The sequence below is a fragment of the Neophocaena asiaeorientalis genome, unplaced genomic scaffold (genome assembly GCF_003031525.2).
Source record: "Neophocaena asiaeorientalis asiaeorientalis breed wild unplaced genomic scaffold, Neophocaena_asiaeorientalis_V1.1 scaffold218, whole genome shotgun sequence".
Classification (NCBI taxonomy): Eukaryota; Metazoa; Chordata; class Mammalia; order Artiodactyla; family Phocoenidae; genus Neophocaena; species Neophocaena asiaeorientalis.
In genome coordinates, this window is record NW_020172818.1 from 8017496 (window position 1) to 8038092 (window position 20597).

Sequence of the window (20597 nt, forward strand, 5' to 3'; positions counted from 1 at the left end):
GGGCTTTAAAATGCTCTGTCTATTCACTTGTGCTTAAATTATATGTTTAAAGTATTTTATTAAAAGCAGTTTATCTTGATTGACTTCATAAACTAGTCCATCTTTCTCCTCACTGAGGAAACACATTTGAATAAAAACAGTTGCAAGTGTAGTGTCAGATTCATATACTGGAACGTGAGTGCTATAGTGGGAAACGGTTTAATAAATTATAATATTTTTGAAATATGTTAACCTCTCAAATACTCCATCTATCAAACAACTCTATGAATGTTTTAGAACAGCTAATGAAAACTCTTGGTAATTGAAGGTATTCTGCATATCTCACTAGTAATATACTCTCTTATATTTTGTGATGGTTGGTATTCGGCTACCAATGAAAAATAAATTAGAAGATATAGCTTGAGAAAAGAATTCCAGTTTGCCATTACTAAGTTATTATTCATAAAGAGGTTTAATGAGAAATGTGTATTTTGTTTCATTTGTATTTTCTTTTAATGTATTCAAAACTGAAAATCTCATTTTTATTATTCTCACTCTTATGGATAGGTTAATACTGCTTTCAGAATATTTACAGCAGTCACTAGTAGAATACATGTACAAATCACATAATATACATACTGAAAACTTATTTTGCAACAGTTTTTTCAGAGATGCCAGTTGTATACAGAGAGCCTCAAAGTGTATTTAATTACTGACTGTTTTGTTTTCGATGCTAATTAGCAAAAGCACTAACTTTCTATATTATTAATATTGTTTAATTTTTCTGATTTTTCAGTTCAAAGACTTAAATAAAGGAGCAAGCATCTACGCAAACATTAAAAACATTTTAAGACTGGTTTTGGACATTTTATATATATAATATATAAATAAGTTCTGATTTTTTGCACAATACTAATTTTTAAATTTTGTTGACTTTGTAAAAAATATTTGGTATTTTTGAAATCCAAATTTATAATATATTTTAGAGTTAGAAAGTACTTAGGTTAAAGATAACATTAGGAAATATATACTCTTAATGAATATATATTTTAATTTTCCTGATTAAGGTTTTATTTTGATGGGCAGAGTTCCAGAAAAATATCTTTTTTTATAAAACGGCAGTTGGTTTTATTCTATTTAATTGACTCAAAATTGTGGTAGAAATTTCAGTAAGAAAAAATTTTTTAATGTAACTTGATTTTATATTAATAGGTACATTAAGAAATGAGGTTAATAAATTAAAAGGTTTATATTATACCCTTTATATACTTTAATTCATTGTGTCCAAGGATTAATATTTGTATCATTTGCTAAAACATTACAGGCAGCATTAATTGAATTTATGGTACAGCAGCATAGGAGGCAAATCTTATATTTGTTAGTATTCTAGTAAGTCTTCTGTCCATTCAGATTGTTAGAGGTGTAATACCTCCTGTTCATCTATTGACATTCTCTTCATGCAAGTTTTCAAGGTCATTACTCTGCAAATACTCATCCATGTTAGTATATTTCATGATCTGGTATGCTGTATAGTCTGGATGCAACCACTGTGCAGATTTTACTGCTTAAAATAGTGTATCTGTTAGTCAGAGATTCTGCTGATAGAGCTTCTTAAGAGCCTTAGTCAAAATACTTTCAGGAAGCTTGTGGGTACAGTCAGTAAACAGTGTTCTACTGTGAAAAGGATTTCTAAGTCTTTAGTACAAGAAGTGGGCAGACTTGTGTTTTTAGTTCCATCTTGACTATGCAGCACTTTAAGTAAGGTTAACCAAGGCACCAAGTGTACTTATACAAGGTCACTGTTGAATCCTCTTGGTGGCTTTGATTCATACCAAAAGCAACTTACCTGTATTTTGTCACCTCATTTATTTATTTTTTTCCCTAGTTAAATGTCATTGCTTACAGAAGAGCAGGAATTTTCTAGTATTTTGCATTTGGGATTAGATTGCTGACAGTTTCCTCCTTAACATTCTTTATTAGTTACAAATTTATATTAGATGGATTCTTGGTTTTTAAAAATTTTTCAATGTTGATTATTTGAAAATTCTTATATAGCTTTATAGGCATGTCATTTTGAAAATATACTGGAAGCCTTCATATGTTTTTGCTTGCAAAAACTAAAAGGAATATTAATTTGAATTCTATATTATTTTGTTTCCCAAATAGGAAACTCCCATTTATTTTTATTTTTATGTGTTAATAAGCCTAAAATTCACATGTGGAAGTTAAAAATACTTTTCTAGATACATGAAATAACTATGAAGTTAATATCATTTGTTGTAGCTATAACGATAGCAAAAGATTATTTTTTGGCTAGCATTGTGTATTAGTGGGTTATTAGTATTGCATAGCTATTTTTATCTGAGGCACTAGAATATGTGTATTAAAGAAAAACAAGCCAAGAACAACAAACAGTGTTTATTTGGAAAAGTATGGATTTAAAAAATATCCTCAGCACACAAATATAAACCTCTCAGGTGGGAGATAGTTATAAACGATTTAGAGTCAGTCTTGAAATGATGTAGTCAGAATTTGAAAGCATGTAATGAAGATCATATTTCTAAAGTTACAGATAGGATAGGATCTAAATATCATAACTAAATATCAGAACTTAAAGGAAAAAAGCTTCATATTTCTTGATATGAAGTTAAGTGATAGGATTTATTGACCTTGAAGAAAATGGGATTAAATGCCCTTTATTAAGTGTTGCCTAAAATCTTACTTAAAAAAGTTAATATTGTTGAGTACTGTTTTTTTAAGTAAACAAATAACAAAAATTTTGAGAGTAAAATGAACAGAGTACCGCCTGTTTATCTAGGGGCTTCTGAAACTATTTGATATAACTTACAGTGTCGACTAGCCCCTTCTCACCTGCTTAATTTGAGACAGTATTGTAGGAGAATGAATTTTGAGTATCGAAAAATTTAGATTTTTAAGGTATTGGGTTTACATAAGTTGTTGCGTAAGTCTTAGTCTGTGACGTTTTGATTTTTTTATTCATAGACCTTTAAGAACATTTCGGTCATTACTCTGTGAGCGTTGAAAGTGTGTATATTTGGGAATGATGACGGGTAATGAACTTTAGTAGCTCTCATTAATGCTAATGGAAGTTGCTCATGTAAATCCTCTGCAGGTTGGCAGATGGAACAGACCTACATCCAAATAATGGAAAGATTGTAATACAGACCCAACAAGACTTAGAGTTAAGGGTAAAACTTGGCTGCTTAATCCAGTGTCGTACTTTCTTTTCAGTTGCAACGTTGAATGGTGTGACTAACATTCTCCAGTTTTAGTGTTTTGCATTGGCATAAAAATTCATATCTATATAATCCTTTTCTGGTTTGTATTTGAAGTGAGACTAGTTTCTTAGTGTCTAAGTTTTTGAGTTTTCCTGATTTGCAAATCATTCAGAAAGATACATTTTTGGTGTGGGAGCTCATTTTGAAGGTACTAGTTGAGATTTTGTCTGCCTTTGGAGAAAGCTGCATAATTTTATTAGGAGAAATAGTTTGAAATGTTAAACTGTAAAGCATATCGAACTTGATCTTTAAATTTTGTAATTGCATTGATAATAGAGAATAACATAATTTTTTTAACAAGTAAATATTTTGCAATATGGACAAAAGAATTTTAAAGATTGCCCTTTAGTATTTTAGAATGCTTTTATATGTTTGTATGGGGAAGAGATTTGTTAGACTATTTTATGAGGGCTTTGAAGCACATATTATAATTTGTTTCAGTGGAATGCTTTGAACAGGTATAAATGCATCATAATATTTAGTGATATACTGGGTATGTAACCTACATCAGTTCTGAAGAGGGCTGTCAAAATGTTCATATTTTATAGGTTAAATTTCAAAACATATAATTTTAAAATTATGTTCACTATTGTATATAGTAGCTGACATTCAAATTTAGAAATTCATTGAAGTTGAAACTGTGGGACCATTTTTGTAGTCTGTTAGTAATCTGTGAGTTTTAGAACCTATGGAGCTTAGAACTTACAGGAAAATTCATTATGTGCAATAAGGTACATTAGTATATAAAGTTCACTTTTAATTTTTTTTTTTTTTGCGGTACGCGGGCCTCTCACTGCTGCGGCCCCTCCCACTGTGGAGCACAGGCTCCAGACGCGCAGGCCCAGCGGCCATGGCTGACGGGCCCAGCCGCTCCGCAGTATGTGGGATCTTCCCAGACCGGGGCACGAACCCGCGTCCCCTGCATCGGCAGGCGGACTCTCAACCACTGTGCCACCAGGGAAGCCCACTTTTAATTTTTAAATTATATATCTTATTCCACATATAAGTGCTTTATTTTATGCTCTGTTTAAGAAAAGAAATTCTTTAAGGTTTAAGAAGTTTGTGAATTAAAGCTTTTTTTATTTTCTTCTGTTTTGAAGGTGATTATAAATGTGGTTTCATGGAAATGGGGTAAAGTGTAAATCTAAATTTCCCACTGTTATCTCTTTTGACAACATTATTTCACAATTCCAAATATGTGACCATGTGAACATGCAGAATAAAAGACAAATTAGGTTCAGAGTTTATCACTGTGACTTAATGTTCTGTGAAACTGTATTCAATTGTTATATTGTTCCTTAACTTTTTTTGTATTCTTAGTTTTATATTCATTTTTTTGTACTCTAGGAAACTTGAATGTTACTCTTCAAGTTTGGGACATAGGAGGGCAGACAATAGGAGGCAAGATGTTGGATAAATATATCTATGGAGCACAGGTATGAAACAAATTGTATGATTATTCCAGTACTGAAGATACTCTCCTTACAAACACACAAGCAGGTACACACACACATACATGCTCTTTCTACCTTGATTTTTATCTGATATGTAAGGAGGCTCATTTTATATTTGTGCTAATCCTTTGATTTCATCCTCCCCCAAAATCATGCTTGGAATGATTTGGGTCAGGGAACTGGATGACTCTAATAGCTTTCATATGCTGCTTATATTACTAATACTATTGTAAACAGTTGAATACATGCAGTGATAAATGATATTTTGATATTTAGTAACTGATTTGGTTCTATGGACTACTTACAGAATACATAAATTGAATGATAAATATTAGAGAGGAAAATTTAATTTCATTTTAAGTTGTAAGGACAAAAAGCATACATATATGCCTATATATTTTTGTGCTGTGAATTAGTCTATTAAATATTTATAGTTCTTCAGATTTAACAGATATATCAATATATTGTATCAGAAAGCTAAATATGACTAATTATATATATGAAGCACATACAGCATTTTAACATGATAGTCATGTGTGGTGTCTTTTCAGAAGAAAATCTATGTAGAGTAAGAAAACCACTTGAATGATTATATAACAAAAATTCTTTGGTATATTAGCTTATATAGACATAATTTATAAGTTTTAAAATTAAATTATACAAATAGAAATTATACATAGTAGTAATATACTTAACAAATTAATTATTGACATGCTGTTTATTTTTGCTTTTCTACTTTGAGTTAGTGTGTATCTTTCATATGATCATGAGGTATTGGGGGGATAATATTCATAATCCTCACTTAGTTTTTCATTGGAGTTCGATATTTTAAGTTGAGAATCATAACATGGTTATGTGGAGCTGGGTTACTCATAAGAAATGAATCTAGAAGATGAAGACAGAATATTAAGCACTCTGCTGTATGAAGTTTGATACTTAGCAAATACCATTGCCTTAATTTTGGATGGAAAATAGATTCTGAATTATAAAATATTCAGAGAAGGATGAGGCTCATATGGTTCTTAATCATGTATAAAGGCTCTAGGGTTTTGTTTTTTGCGTTATTGATATATAGATTTGGCTCTGAGAACCTTCTTTGCCTCTTCTTCTACATTGTTCTTTGTCTCCTGGAAAATATTTCTGCTCACTTAACATTTTCACTTGTGACCATATGACTTAATATTTTATGACTGTTCATTTTTCTCTTAAAAAATATTTCTCAGATTTTTGTGTCTGGCTTGTTCATTGTTGTTTGTTTCTGTTTTAAACTGATTATGTTTAAAGTAGATATTAAGCTAAAGAAAAATTGCTGGACAGAGATTTGTGGGAAGCCACAGTCCTTGTTTCATTCACCTAGTTGGTAAAATGGGATTTGAAAATAACAATCTCTTTCCTCTTTACTCCATTAAAATCTATCTTCATAGACACATATTGGATTTAAAAAAAATGAAAACTAGATTAGTCAAGCTTCTAATGATATTTGACTCTGAATGTCAAATAGATTAGCTTTTTATGGTTTATAGATATATCTAAAGTTAGTGGAGAATGGGAAGTTTTTATGCATTTCAGAGTAAATAATAATAAAACATTCAATTAATACTTTTTTTCACTTACAAATTAGGGGAATGTAATGTTTATGGGTTAGACTCTTAATTTTACCTTACTTTAAATCATTAAAAAAATTTATTGTTTGATTTATAGAAAATTTAAATTTATTAATATAAAATTATTATATAAACATTAGTGTTGATATGACATTCACATAATATAAAATTAACAATTTTTAAAGTATATAACCAGTGGTATATAGCACATTCACAATGTTGTGTGACCATCCCGTCACATCATTTCTTTACAGTGTATGTTTTATGCTATTACATAGCTGCTTAAAGTCAGCAGACATTAATGGGCAAATTTGTAGAAATTTAAAAAAATTCCATCATTTTTGAGGATACTTGAGTTTAGTGAAATGTCTCTGTTCTTTTCTAATGTACTTCACATCTTGGGAGAAAGAGAATGTCACATGAGATTTCTATTTCGAAGGTACATGTTGATTTTTTTCTCTTTTGACAGTGTCTTACATTGTTTATACTTTACAATCTCTGTAAATCATATACCCTGTTTTATTAAAAAACAATGTAATAAAGTATTTCTAGGAATTTCATGAACATTTTCATGAAATCGTCCCAGGAAAGTAGGAATTTTGAGATGATGAGTTGTCATAAATTTTCTCTGCTTTCCAGAGATTCTAAATTAAATGCTATGTAAAATACAGTTAAGTACATTTGCCACTAGTTTCTTTTGTTAAAATACATGTAAATTTTTTACCCAGGCCAGAGAAGCTCAGACTACAGTTCACTACCATAAATTGGGAGAAACGTTACTTTTAAAGAAACAGTGCTTTCATAAACATTTTAATAGCTTTTAATAATTTTATATAATTACATAACTATTCTTCAAAGTAGATCTATACTGTTTCTAGAGTTGTTGTAGATGCTGTACGTTGCCCATCTCACGAATACTTTGGATTTTTGTGCACATGCTACATGATAGAAATCTTTGAGAAGTGTTTTGACAAGCTGTTTTGAGGACATCAGTATAATGTCTTATTTAGGATTTTGTTTTAGGTTCTCTAACTTATGTAATGTGTATGGAAAGAATTATCTTACACATATCTGGGCTATTAAGCTATGTGAATTCATTTTTCTAAAGCATTTCTTATCCAGGAAGAAGCTTATTTGTAGGCTGGAATTAACTTAGCTTCAAATAAAACTGATTATTTTACCCTCTTCACTTTTTCCCCACCAGTTGCATTAAATTTTAGTGATAGTGTATTGAATAGTGTTGGTTGAAACAATATTGAATAGACACCGAAGAAAGAATTAGTGAGGTATTTTGTCAGAAACTAGTTCTAAGAACTGAAGTATGTCCCAGTTAAATTCCCAGAGTTTAAATTAACTTAAAATTTTCTAGGAGTCTTCAGAAAGATGTTATAGGCTATTTTTCATAGTGGTTACAAGCAAACACACAGTACATAGTGTTTAGTGCCCTGTAACCTGTGGCTAACAGAGGCTAATAACAAGCCTCAGAGAAGGACTGGATGTTTCATTTTTGTAGCTCTTTCCGTCCTGGAATCTAAGTGGTTTGCAAACACTACCCTACTGAGTATAAACTCAATGAAGTGTACTCATTTGTGAGGTAGAACATAACTACTATTGTGTACCAGTGCCCCACACAGATGAGTCACCCTGTTAACCACCAACAAAAGCCTGTGGTGCCAGTATGACAACTGGGGAGAGAGCATATCTCAAAGTTGGACTCCCTGAGACTCTCTGCTGTCTTTTACCATGAATTTTTTCATTGGATATTTGTCAACTTATAACTTATTATATTTACAGACCTCTCTTGCATTAGTGTTCCTTCTTACAGGTTGTACTTATACAGCAAAGTACAGTATATGTTGTTATGACTATTGTATAATCTATATGATTTAATTCATTTCTATATATAATTAAAAACTAAAGTAGATTATTTGTTGTACAAATCAAGGAGAAAAAAATACCTGTATTTTGGAAATGGGTAACTTTCACTAAATTGTATGTACTGTATCTGTTAAATTTTAGAACTAAATTTTGAAATACCTTATAATACTGTTAAGTGTTGCCACAGTGTTTGTTCCTTCAAGACTGCTGTCAGTTATTCCTTTGAAAATGGTATCCATTTGGTTTACTGACTCATCATGCTTACTAGATATGGTGATAAGTGAAATAGATGAAAACAAAGTACTATATAATATTATGTAATATTTACTAAAAGTCTTAAGGTTTATAAAGAGAAGGGGTGGTAATATCTTTTGGCAGTTGCGGGGGCGAGGTGGGGAAAGCGAAGTTAAGGCATAGAAGATGGAGGAAATTTTTGTGAAGAATTCAAAGGTGTAGACGGATTTATTAAACTTGAAGTCTCATTTCCAAAAGTCATGGCAGAAAGGTTTAGAAAGAGGAGCAGGTGGAGGGTAAATTAGGAAGAGGAAGCACAGGACAGTATGGGGATGAAGACATAGCAGAAGGATAAATGGTGGATAGGTGATAAAAGAGGGTATCAGGGACATGAGATATGGTGGTGGGTTTGGATGGCCACAAGATTGCCAAGAAACAGTTATTTCCAGCAGTTCCCCGTAGATTCTTCTTAGACTTGAGTTGTTGCCAAGATGTGTTGCATTTCCGAGGGAGTTGTACTTTCTGATAGTTTTTTGAAAGGAATCAGAAGAGAACTGGATTGACTGATGGGGTGAGAGACTCAGGGGTTTGAGGGTACTTATATTATAGGCTCCCAAAGAGATGAGTACTTAGAGGTCTGGCTTTGGTGTGCTGAAGCTGGTGGGTAGAGGCCCTGGGAGTCCATGGCAGCTTGTATGAGTTTTGGTAGTTTGTGTGTTTCAAAGAAGTGGTTCATTTCATCTTTGTTTTCAAATTTTGGGCTATGGAGTTGTTCATATTATTCCTTCATTATTTTTTTAATGTCTGTGGGAATCAGTAGTCATGACCCCTCATTAATTTGTGCCTTCTCTTTCTTTATCTTTCTGTCTCTCTGACTCTGTCTCTGTCTCTCTTTTTGGTTAATCTGGCTAGAGGTTACCAACTTTTGGTTTTTATTAATTTTCTCTGTTGTCTTCCTCTTTCCAGTTTCATTGATCTCTGCTCTAATTTTTATTACTACTATTTTTTTTGCTTGCAGTAAGTTTAAATTGCTCTTCTTCTTCAGTTTTCTAAAGTGGAAGCTTAGATTTTTGATGTTTCTTCTCTTCTGATATATTCATTCAGTGCTCTACATTTTCCTCGAAGTACTGTTTTTGCTGTATCTTCAAGTTTTGATAGGTTGTATTTTATTTAAGATATTTTAAACTTCTCTTGAGGCTTCTTTTTCGACCCAGGTGTTATTAGAAGTATGTTGTTTAATTTCAAAATATTTTGAGTTTTTCCAGCTCTTTCTATTATTGATTTCTGATAATTCCATTGTAATCTAAGAACATGCTTGGTATGATTTCTGTTCTTATAAATTTGTCAAGGTGTGTTTTATGGTCCAGAATGTAGTCTATCTGGTGAATGTTTCATATGAGCTTGAGAAGAGGGTACATTTTAATGTTGTTGGATGGACTGTTTTATAAATGTCAATTAGATGAAGCTGATTGTTACTGCTGTTCAGGTCAACTTACTGATTTTCTGCTTGCTTGATACATCAATTAATGAAAAAGGGGTGTTGAAATCTCCAACTATATTAGTGGATCTGTGGATTTTGAATTCCTTAAAGTTCTATCAGTTTTGGGCTCCATATTTTGATACTCTGTTATTAAGTGTATATACACAAAGGATTGTTATGTTTTCTTGGAAAATTAACCCCTTTACTGTTATGCCAATCTTTATACCTCATGATTTCCCTTATTCTGAAGTCTGCTTTCTCTGAAATTAATATAGCTACTCCAGCTTTCTTTTCACTTCTTTTAGCATGGTATTTCTTTATCCCTTAACTTTTAACCTGTGTCTTCATATTTAAAGCGTGTTTCCTGTAGGCAACATATAGTTGAGTCTTGGTTTTTCATCCACTCTGACAATATTTTTTAATTGGTATATTTGGACCATTCACATTTAAAGTGATTATTGATATAGTTGGATTCATATCTTTCATGTTTGTTTTCTGATCCTTGTGCTTGCTTCCCTCCCCCCACCACCCCTTTCTCTTTCTTTTCTGGGTTTTTGAGCATTTTATCTCTTAGTCTGTCAATTACACTAAAACTTTGTTTTTTAAGCAATTGCCCTAGAGTTTGCAATATACATCTTATACTAATCTAAGTCCACCTTCATATGATACTGCATTGCTTCCTGTGTAGTTCATAAAATATTTCATAAAAGAATATTCTCAGTTCATCCCTCCTGTCCCTGATGGCATCACTGTCATTCATTTCTCTTTTCCATATGCTATAATCACTCAATACCTTGTTACTGTTATTAAATATTTATATTTTAGATTAATTAAGAATAAGAAAAATTAATGATTTTCTTTTACCTTTTCTTGTTCTGTCTCTGATATGCTTCCTTTCTTTATGTAGAACTGAGTTTCTGAGCTGTATCATTTCCTTCTTGAAGAACCTCTTTTAACTTTTCTTCCAGAGAAGGTCTTCTGGCTATGAATTCCCTCAGTTTTTGTTTATCTGAGAAAGTCTTTATTCCTCCTTACTTAGAAAAGGATTTTTTACGTCTAGAATTTTAGATTGGTCCTTTTTTTCAACACCTTAAAAATTTCACTCCATTCTTTTCTTACTTGCTTAGTTTCCGATGGGAAATTTTCTATAATTCTTACCCTTGTTGGTCTATAGATAGGGTATTCCCTCCCTCCCCTTGGCTTCCACTCCCTACCTTTTCTCAAGATTTTCTCTTTGTGTTTTGTTTTATGGAGTTTAAGTATATGATGTCTAGGTGTAGATGTTTTGGTATTTATCCTACTTGATGTTCTCTGAGATTCCTGGATCTGTGGATGGTGTGTAATTAATTTTGGCAATTTCTTGGCCATTATTACTTCAGATATTTCTTAAGTTCCATTTTCTCTTCTCCTTGTGGTATTCCAGTTCCATGTGTCATATACATTCAGAATTGTCCCATAGTTCTTTTGTATTCTATTTTATTCATTCTTTTTTATCTTTACATTTCAGTTTTGAAAGTTTCTATTATCTTATCCTAAAGCTGGCTGTTTCTTTCCTGGGTTGTGTCCAGTCTCCTGATGAGCTCATCAACGGCCTTATTTCTGTTATAGTATTTTTGATATCTAGCATTTCCTTTTTATTATTCATTAATGTTTCCATCTCTTTGTGTATAGTACCCACCGTTCTTTCATGTTGTCTACCTTTTCCATTAGAATCTTTAAAATGTTAATTACATTTATTTTAAATTCCTGTTCTGATCACTCCAAAATCTGATTTGAATCTGATTCTAATGTTTGCTTTTTCTCTTCAAACTTCCTTTTAGTGTGCCTTTTAATTTTGTGTTGAAAGCTAGACATGATGTATCGAGTAATAACTCAAATAAATAGGCTTTTAGTGTGAGGTTTTATGTTAATTTGGTCAGAAGTTGGTCTGTGTTTAATGTTTGCTGAATCTTTAGATGGCAGAGCCATCAAATTCCTCTAATATCCTTGTGTTTTTCCTCCCCTGTCTTTTTGGGCATCTCAAAGAACTCTTCCTTAGTTGGAGTTTGTGTCTTGCAGCTCTTTCAAATGTAATCTACTATTATATGGAGCCCTATTGGTGTGTTAAAGTATGGACAAGGGGAAACATTCTATACTCTTATGATTAAGTCACAGCCTTGTGTGACTTAAGCATCTGTGTCCCTGGGCTGTGACCTTCTTAGATATTTCTTAGCTTTTCTCATTTAGGTGAGACAGGATGACTAGAAGGGGCTGGAGTTGGAAAATGCCATTCTCTCATGTGGTAGAAGACTCTGAGCTTTTTTCCTGGAGAGGATGCCATTTTACAGATAATGCTCTAGGAATATTTTACAATGGTTACTTGCTCTCTTCTCATGCCAGAGCCATGAGGGGATTTTTCTTGTCTCTTCACGATGAGGATCTTGTGGGGTTCCTAGAGGTAAAACACATGAAAGTCTGGGGGTATCCCAAAGACTGTGTCCCCCAGGAGTTTCTTATCTTCAAGCTAGCCCACACTCAGCCTCCAACAATTCATCAAAATGACCATTTAAATGTTTCTACTATTTACTGGCTCTAGTGGCTTTTGTTCCAGGTAAGCAGATTTTGGCTGTGACTCTTTGGATTCACCCATCACTCCGGATTTCAGGGTGGCAATTTGCCCTGCAAACTCAACTCTCTGTTGTGTCCAAGAAAAGTCATGGATTTTCAGTTTGTCCAGCTATGTTCTTACTGTAAGAACAGATGTGATGACTTCCAAGCTCTTTACAAGTCTGAGCTGAAACTGAAAGTCCTAGAACTTCTTTTGTATGTTAATGTCTTTGGTTTTCTCATTTCTCCTTCTCAGTTTTTAACCAGATGGGTGTAGGTCAAAACTGGTACAAAATGGTCATATTAGGAGCAAAGAATAAAAATCATAATTTTTGCGTTAAATGGTATTGAGAAATGGATATATGAACTGATAGATGTTTGGGTTGGTAGATAGCTAGATTAATGAAAAGGTGTTTATCCTTCTATCTTTCTTATGATTCCTGGACAATTCATAGGTATTGCTGACTGAAGAATATTGAGATATATCAGTTTAGATGAGAAATTGGCAAACTTCCTTGAAAAACCATATAGAAAATATTTTAGGTTTTGCAGGTCAGACTGTCTCTACTGCAGCTGCTCAACTCTGCCATTATAGTGCAAAAGCAGCCATTGATAATACTTAAGTGAGTGCGACTATGTTTCAATAAAAGTTTATTTACAAATATAGGCTATGAACTGGATTTGACCTGGGGGCCATAGTTTACCAACTCCTGGTCTAGATCAGTGATAGTTAATTTTTATTCTATAGCTCTGGTCTAGTACTGATTATCAAGAGATGCTGGCCATGTTTTATTTGCATATATTCTATTATGTTCAGATATTGAACCATGTTGCGATGAATATTTTAATATATTAGTTAGAAGGGTTCTAAAAATTTTAAGGTTTAAGAGGCATCATAGGTCAAGGCTCAGTTTATGAGAGTGAAAACAATCTCACGTTTGCCCTGAAAATGTGATTCATATTGATTCAGAATAATAATAAAAAAGTTCCCAGTAAGTGTGTAGTTTGTTGGTTTTAAATTGTCTATTTTTATTACTTTACATAATCAGTTAGGCATGACAGGTATTATGAAAGTGAGTGACAGAAGCATTGCCCAAGATCAGTAGATGGAAGGGCCAGGCAATCCAAAGGCAATCTGACTTCTAGGGCAGAGCTCTTTCAACATAATATATTGTATCACTCATGTCAGCTGGAGGTGGAGTCAATAGATTGAATATTAGCTTTGTTCAGAGGCTAATTCTGGGACATTATTCTTAATAAGAAAAGTAGGATTATGTTCATTATTTCAAATAATTCTGTGCTGGGCATTATTTCAAAGCATTTGGGAAGGCAGAAATAGATTTATAAGTTACTAAAATAAATCAGACAAACAATTTTGCATAAAAATTATGGAATAATTAAGTTGAAAGGGATATAGAGTGTTTAATTCAATGATCTAACTTTAGAGGCAAATAACTTGAGACCCAGAGAAGCTAAGTGACTTGGGGGCCAGTGTAGTTTAATAAAAGAGCATGCAGTATATGTAAATTAAGCCATCATGCTGTATGCCTTAAACTTGTACAGTGATGCATGTCAACTATTTCTTAATAAAACTGGAAGAAAAGAGCATAGTACTGGGAGTTCATAATAGTAGTAAGCTAGAGCCACATTGGGAGAGTCAGTTGTTAAATTTTCAGGAATTTTTGTGAGCCGGTTATTGAGTATATTCATGATTAAAAATATATATAAAAACTCATAAATTATATTAAAAACAAAGATTTATATGATCAAAATGCATCACTTACTGATTATTTTACTATATATTTCTGTTGTTTACGCTCTTGAGGTTATTTATATCTAGTGTATCTGTATGGTGGAAGTGCTGTGTAGTGGTGTCCTACCCAACTCTGTTCAGTGAAGTGACATTGATAGCTTTAAAATGACCACAGGGGAGTATTTACACTACAGAAATTGGCAGATGCTACAAATAACACTCTCTCATCCCTTCCCCACTGCTGCCATGACTCAAGCTGGTTAATTAATATTTACCAGCATATCATTGGCCATGACTTCTGTGTTACATACTTGTCTGTTTATGTGCCTGGCTTTGCTGCAAGACTGTGAGTTCCTTGAGGTTGTTCCTCATATCCCTGGTACCCAGCACAATGCTTGGCATATAGTTGGCAGACAAATTTTTGTAGACTGAATGGGTGGACTTTATATTCATTCAGTCCTCGATTCAAATCCTGGCTCCATGTGACTTTGTGTTTATTAGTAAAATGAGGATAATAATACCAGTCTTGCATGATTTTTGTGAGGATTAATGAAAAGATCCAGATATCTGTCTGGTACATAGTAGGTGTAAAAAAGTAGTCAACATTTATGATTATAACTTAAGAAGAAGGAGACATAAATGCCATTAGGGTCCAGACTTAAATATGCAGAGAGCTTTGTATTAAGTATTTGACTACAAATTGGATGAGAATCAAGAATGTGGCAGTGTTATTTTTGTGAGTGTACATACTTCTTCTCCTTCCCACACAAAATAATGGGATATATTAAAAGGAATATGATATATAAGAGGCAGGAAGCAATCCCTCTGTTGTATTTGGCTTTGTTCAGGCTCTTATTACAGTATCATGTCCAGTTTTACATTGCTCATTTTAAAGAGGATGTCAAAAAACTATATGTAGCATGTCCTGGGAAGAACCAACAACTATGATTAAAGGGATAGAAAATAGGTCCTTTGAGGCAAGTTTAAGGAATTGAGTTTGTTTATTCTGGAAGGGAGATGGTGAAGGAGTTACTTAACTATTTTCAAGTACATGAAGGGTTATTATAAGGAGGACACTCTCATGTTGTTCTGCAAATGCACAGAGGACCGAAAGAGGAAATCGACTTATTTCATTTAAAGAAAATTGTGTTAAACACTGAAATTGACTGTCAGGGGATGTCATGGAATCTCCATTTTTGAAAATATTTAAAAAGAGCAGCAGCAGATGGTTATTTATTGAAAGGTTTAAATGTTTGACCTCATGAAAGTGACAGGCAGAATTGTAGACCTTGAAGCTTTTTTCACCTCTATGATATGATTTTCTTATATTTTATTGAAACTTACTAAGTATATCCCAGATATCTCATTGGAAAACCACTTATAGTTTGATAAAATTATTCTTTAGCTTGCATTGTATCTTAATTGCTGGATTTATCTTGAATGAAGACATTCAGTATTATCTGTCTGCTAATACCTAAATTGAAGTCAGATACAAACAGTCCACGTTTGTACTTTTTATACTCTATTCAACATATCTATTACTTAACAGTGTTCATTATTAATATTTTTTAAAGTAGTATATTATAAATATTCTGTAACTTTTGCGACAGGGAATCCTCTTGGTATATGATATTACAAATTATCAAAGCTTTGAGAATTTAGAAGATTGGTATTCTGTGGTGAAGAAAGTGAGTGAGGAGTCTGAAACTCAGCCACTGGTTGCCTTGGTGGGCAATAAAGGTAAGTTATTAATGTTTATTTATATATAGGAAACTTTATTTGTCTATCCTGTAGTTTTTATTCCTAAAAAAAAATGATGTTTGGAAACATAAATAGATACTGTTTTCCTGGAGTGAGCAAGTTGAGGAGAAAATTCCTAAAGATGTGTACAGTCTTTTCAATAACAGTTTGATGCTTGATCTGTCGTAACTGCTCTGCCACTTTGGCCAATTCCTTGTTAAGGTAAGTTCTGTTCTGCAGTGTGTGTATGTTTTGGCTTCCTGTTGTCTAAGGAAGCAGCGTGGACTATTAAGAACAGCAACACAGCTGCAGATTTTATGATATTACACTGCAGCTTCAGCTCTGCCCCAGAGATTTTGAGAGATACATTTCATTAAATGATACCCTGTTCTAGGGAAGGAAGCAGTGTCTGCATGGAATTTTGTGTGCATTGTTCCTTGCTCTCAGCGCTCATAAACTTCCTTTTCTAAATTTTTGAGGTTTGTTCCTAAATACAGATTTTTTTTTTTTGAGAAAGAGTATATTGGGAGAGGAGTGGTGCTTGGAAAAATGATGGATAAGTAATTTTTGAGATCTGTCTCTTGGGCTATGATATACAGCATATAAAAATTATAAGACTGAATTCAGTACAGGATTATTATTTGGCTCATAGTCCTGCAATGCATTTACCCTGGTAAAGGGGACCGTAATAAGAGTTTTCAAATATATAAGATATGATATTACCTAATCTTCTACAACCTATTTGAGGTCAGAAAAAGAGAAAATGAATTTAAATTATACCATGGAGAATTCAGGTTAGGAACTGTTTCCTGACTATAAGCTTTGTTAAATCAATATCCAAGTATACTACCAAGAGAATTATCTTCTCCAAAAGTCTTTAAAAATGCAGTGCATTTTTTTTGTCTATAATTGTTTAGGAAATAGTACTTCCTGAAGGACCAAGCCATGATTTCTTCATTATGTGGTTTTGCACACTTAGATGAACATTTAATAAATCCAAGCCTTACTTCAAAACCATTACAAAACAGGTGTGAATATCATTTCTCTGAAGAGTTAAAAATATAAATTTTATAATACTTTCTAGAAAACAGTATCACATATCACAAAATGGATGGCTTGGGTAAAAGAAACATTTTTTTTAAAGCTTTAGTTAAATTTTGCTCATCTATTTTTTAGATCTAATTGAGTGAATCAGATGCTTTTCAATTCATTGAAATCCCCCTTTACAAATCATAAGTTTTGATGAGCTTAGGTTCTGTTTCTGAGTGCAGCTTTTCATTTTAGGAGATCATTTGTTAGTCATTCGTCATGTCACCAAAGCATTGGTTTATATTATAGTTAGATGTGTGCTTTATTGGAGGTTTCCCGTCACCTTTTGGGAGATTATAGCGTAAGGGAGTGATGGGGGTTGGGATTTGTTTTCATTTCTTTCAGGATATAATCTAACTACATCTGGAGTAATGGTGTAGTGGTGCACAATTATATACATTATGTTATGTGTTTATGCTATCCTGTGAGGCCTCCACCATTGGTCACTGTCTAAGACAGGATGTCAGGCTAGATGGGCTATTGGACTGTGCTGGTGATGCCATTCCTGGGTTTCAAAAACAAACATTTATATAATTATATGAATTTATGCACAAAACTGTTACAGTGTTATGTTTGAGATATAATTGCATGAAAGTCAAAAGAATTTTTTCACTTTTGGTTTAGCTCTAACCCCTTTCTTGTATTTATAATACTTTCTTTCAGAATATGATCATATAATAGAGTATGCAGACACATAGAATGTTACATGTGTAAAATTAAGTGATTAGAGATGAACATTTTCCTGGATATTATTTACTGCTCTCTGTCACCGGCCCAGTTTCATATGGTCAATATGATCATGTAGTGAATGATCTTACAATTTGTGTTTACAAGTTGATGTTACATTATAGTAGTATGCACTCATTTTCTTTTTTGGGTATATATTAATAAAGCAAAGACTTTTTTTTTGAGCAACACCAAACTAATTAAAGAGATTTTATTAAGAGTTTCTATATCAAGGGCCTCATGAAACATTGGAACGTTTTCCAAGTCAAGGAAGCAGCTCCCAGATTCAGAGAATGTTCCAGATGGCAAGGCTTTCACAGTTGTTTCATCTGACTTTTTTCATTCATCAGATGAGTGTTATATGTGTTCAATCTATTGTTTCTTTTTATTCCTCTTTTTCTGCTTTCTCTTGAGTTAATTGATTATTTATTATTACATTTTATTTCACCTATTAACTTATACATATTATATATTTATATATTATATTTTTAGTTGTTTCCTTAAGATGTTCACTATACATCCTTAATTAGTCTACCTTCAAATAATAGTATATCTCTTCGTGTGTAGTATAAGGAACTTAAACATTAGTGTTTAATTACCTCCTGCCCCAATCCTTTGTGTTATTGTTGTCAGATATATTTTTACATATTCTATAAATAATTTTTTCTTTAAACAGTCATTTAGCTTTTAAGAGCAATTAAAAATAAGAAAAAAAGGTACATTTTATTTTACATTTACTTATTACATTGCCAACACTCTTTATTTATCTGTTTAGATCCAAGAGTCTGTTTGATAGCAGATTCTGCTTGAAGAACTTCCTTTAACATTTCTTTTAGAGTAGATCTATCGACAATGAATTTCCTCAATTAAAAGCAAAGACTTTAGATACTGGTTAAAGGCAAAGCAAAAGAAGCATGATGGGAAGACGTTTGAAGCTGAATTATTATGATCATTATCTATACAGAGTCATCATCTGCCTAAATGATCTTTTAAAAATTCGTTATTCTGTCCTATTCTTTGCTTGAATAGAAAGCATATGTTGAAAAGAAGTATGTGTAGGCTATGAAAATATTGGCAGCAGTAGCCAACTTTTAGCCAAAGTTTAGCAAAAAGATGGGATACAGAGAAAATTTCCATACAAAGAGTGTGTGAATTTGTTCCATAGTAAGAGCTTATAATTAGTAAGTTATAAAATCATGTACTTTTTATTAAAATATGGTAAACTCTCAGAAATTTGGGCTGAGGATTGAGAATAGTTTTAGGTAAAGATGAATTACAGGTTTATTTTTGTAAAAATTACATTTTATTATGGTTTAACTAGTGTAGGTTAATGATATAGGCAGCAGAGGAAGGGACTTGCTTTAATGAAATAGAATTGATAATTAGTAAGTTAATTATTTCAGTATATAATACTTAAAAGTATATAATATATTTGACCCTTGAACAACACAGGGGTTAGGGGCATAGTTCCTTCCTGCAGTCAAAAATCCACGTTTAATTTATAGTCATCCCTCTGTAAACTCTGTTCCTCCTTATTCACGGTTCTGCATCCATGGATTGAATCAACTTCGGATCATGTAGTACTGTAGTATTTACTATTGAAAAAAAAAATCTGCATGTAAGTGGACCTGCACAGTTCAAACCAGTGTTGTTCAAGGGTCAGCTGTACTTAAAACAAATTAATTTATTTTATTTTATATTCAATTCTAAAAGGTTATAAAACAGTAGTGTTATTTCTTTGTACTGTTTAAGATTTTAAATGAAGTATTGAGTCGTGGTTAAGATCAGAGTGTTTTAAATTTAGACAGACTTTGCTTACAAGCCCAATTTCTTCACTTACCAGCAGTGTAACATCAGACAAGTTATGTCTTTAAGTCTCAATTTCTTTATCTGGAAATAAGGATAATGGTTTCTGTCTGATAAAGTTGGTTTAAGGATTATATGAGCTATTACATAAAAACACTTGGAACACATATCCTGTACACTGTAAGTGCTCAATAACTATTAGTTATTATTATTAATCATAGTAGCCTTTTAAAAGCATGGACTATAGTTTCAGTTAGAAAGATCACAAGTTACAAATTAGTACAGCTGACATAGGTATTTTACAAAAGTAGCCTGAAGAAAATGGTTCCTAGAGAATTCCTTTGTCACCATCTTATTCCTTGCTTTTTACCACGATAGTTCTCATGCTGTGTGTTGGGTAGGGCAATTCATTCAGAAGACATTGTCGAGTGCCAGCTATGTGTATTCAGCTAGCCATTGTTAATTTGTGCAAAGGGTTGAACCACAGAGAGTGCTTAAGGAGTGATTGGGACCTGCTAATCTGGGTCTTAATTTTATTCTTTTTCTCTACCATCTTCAAGTTTTCTAGGAATTTGACTTTCTTTTGCTTTGTCTGGTTGTTGGGATTAATAAATAAAATTATGTTCAAATTTCCGTGGAAGGCTCTACTTTTCCCTAGTGAGGTAAAAAAATATTCCTGGTAGTAACTTTCAAAATGAGAAAGAGGGAGGATTTCCCTGGTGGTGCATTGGTTAAGAATCTGCCTGCCAATGCAAGGGACACGGGTTCAAGCTCTGGTCCGGGAAGATCCCACATGCTGCAGAGCAACTAAGCCCGTGTGCCACAACTACTGAGCCTGCGCTCTAGAGCCTGTGAGCCACAACTACTGAGCCCGCGTGCCACAGCTACTGAAGCCTGTGCACCTAGAGCCCAAGCTCCACAACAAAGAGAAGCCACCGCAATGAGAAGCCTGCGCACCACAACGAAGAG

General features: G+C 32.9%; 1 protein-coding gene across 2 annotated transcripts in view; it reads left to right on the forward strand.

Moving 5' to 3' along the window:
• RAB28 (RAB28, member RAS oncogene family) overlaps positions 1–20597 on the forward strand; it is a 93555-nt gene that overhangs the window by 5859 nt on the left and 67099 nt on the right. For both annotated transcript variants that reach the window (XM_024741833.1, XM_024741834.1), the window contains exons 3-4: positions 4626–4714; positions 15878–16007. In XM_024741833.1, coding sequence (XP_024597601.1) covers positions 4626–4714; positions 15878–16007 — 219 coding nt within the window. The remainder of the gene's footprint in view (positions 1–4625; positions 4715–15877; positions 16008–20597) is intronic.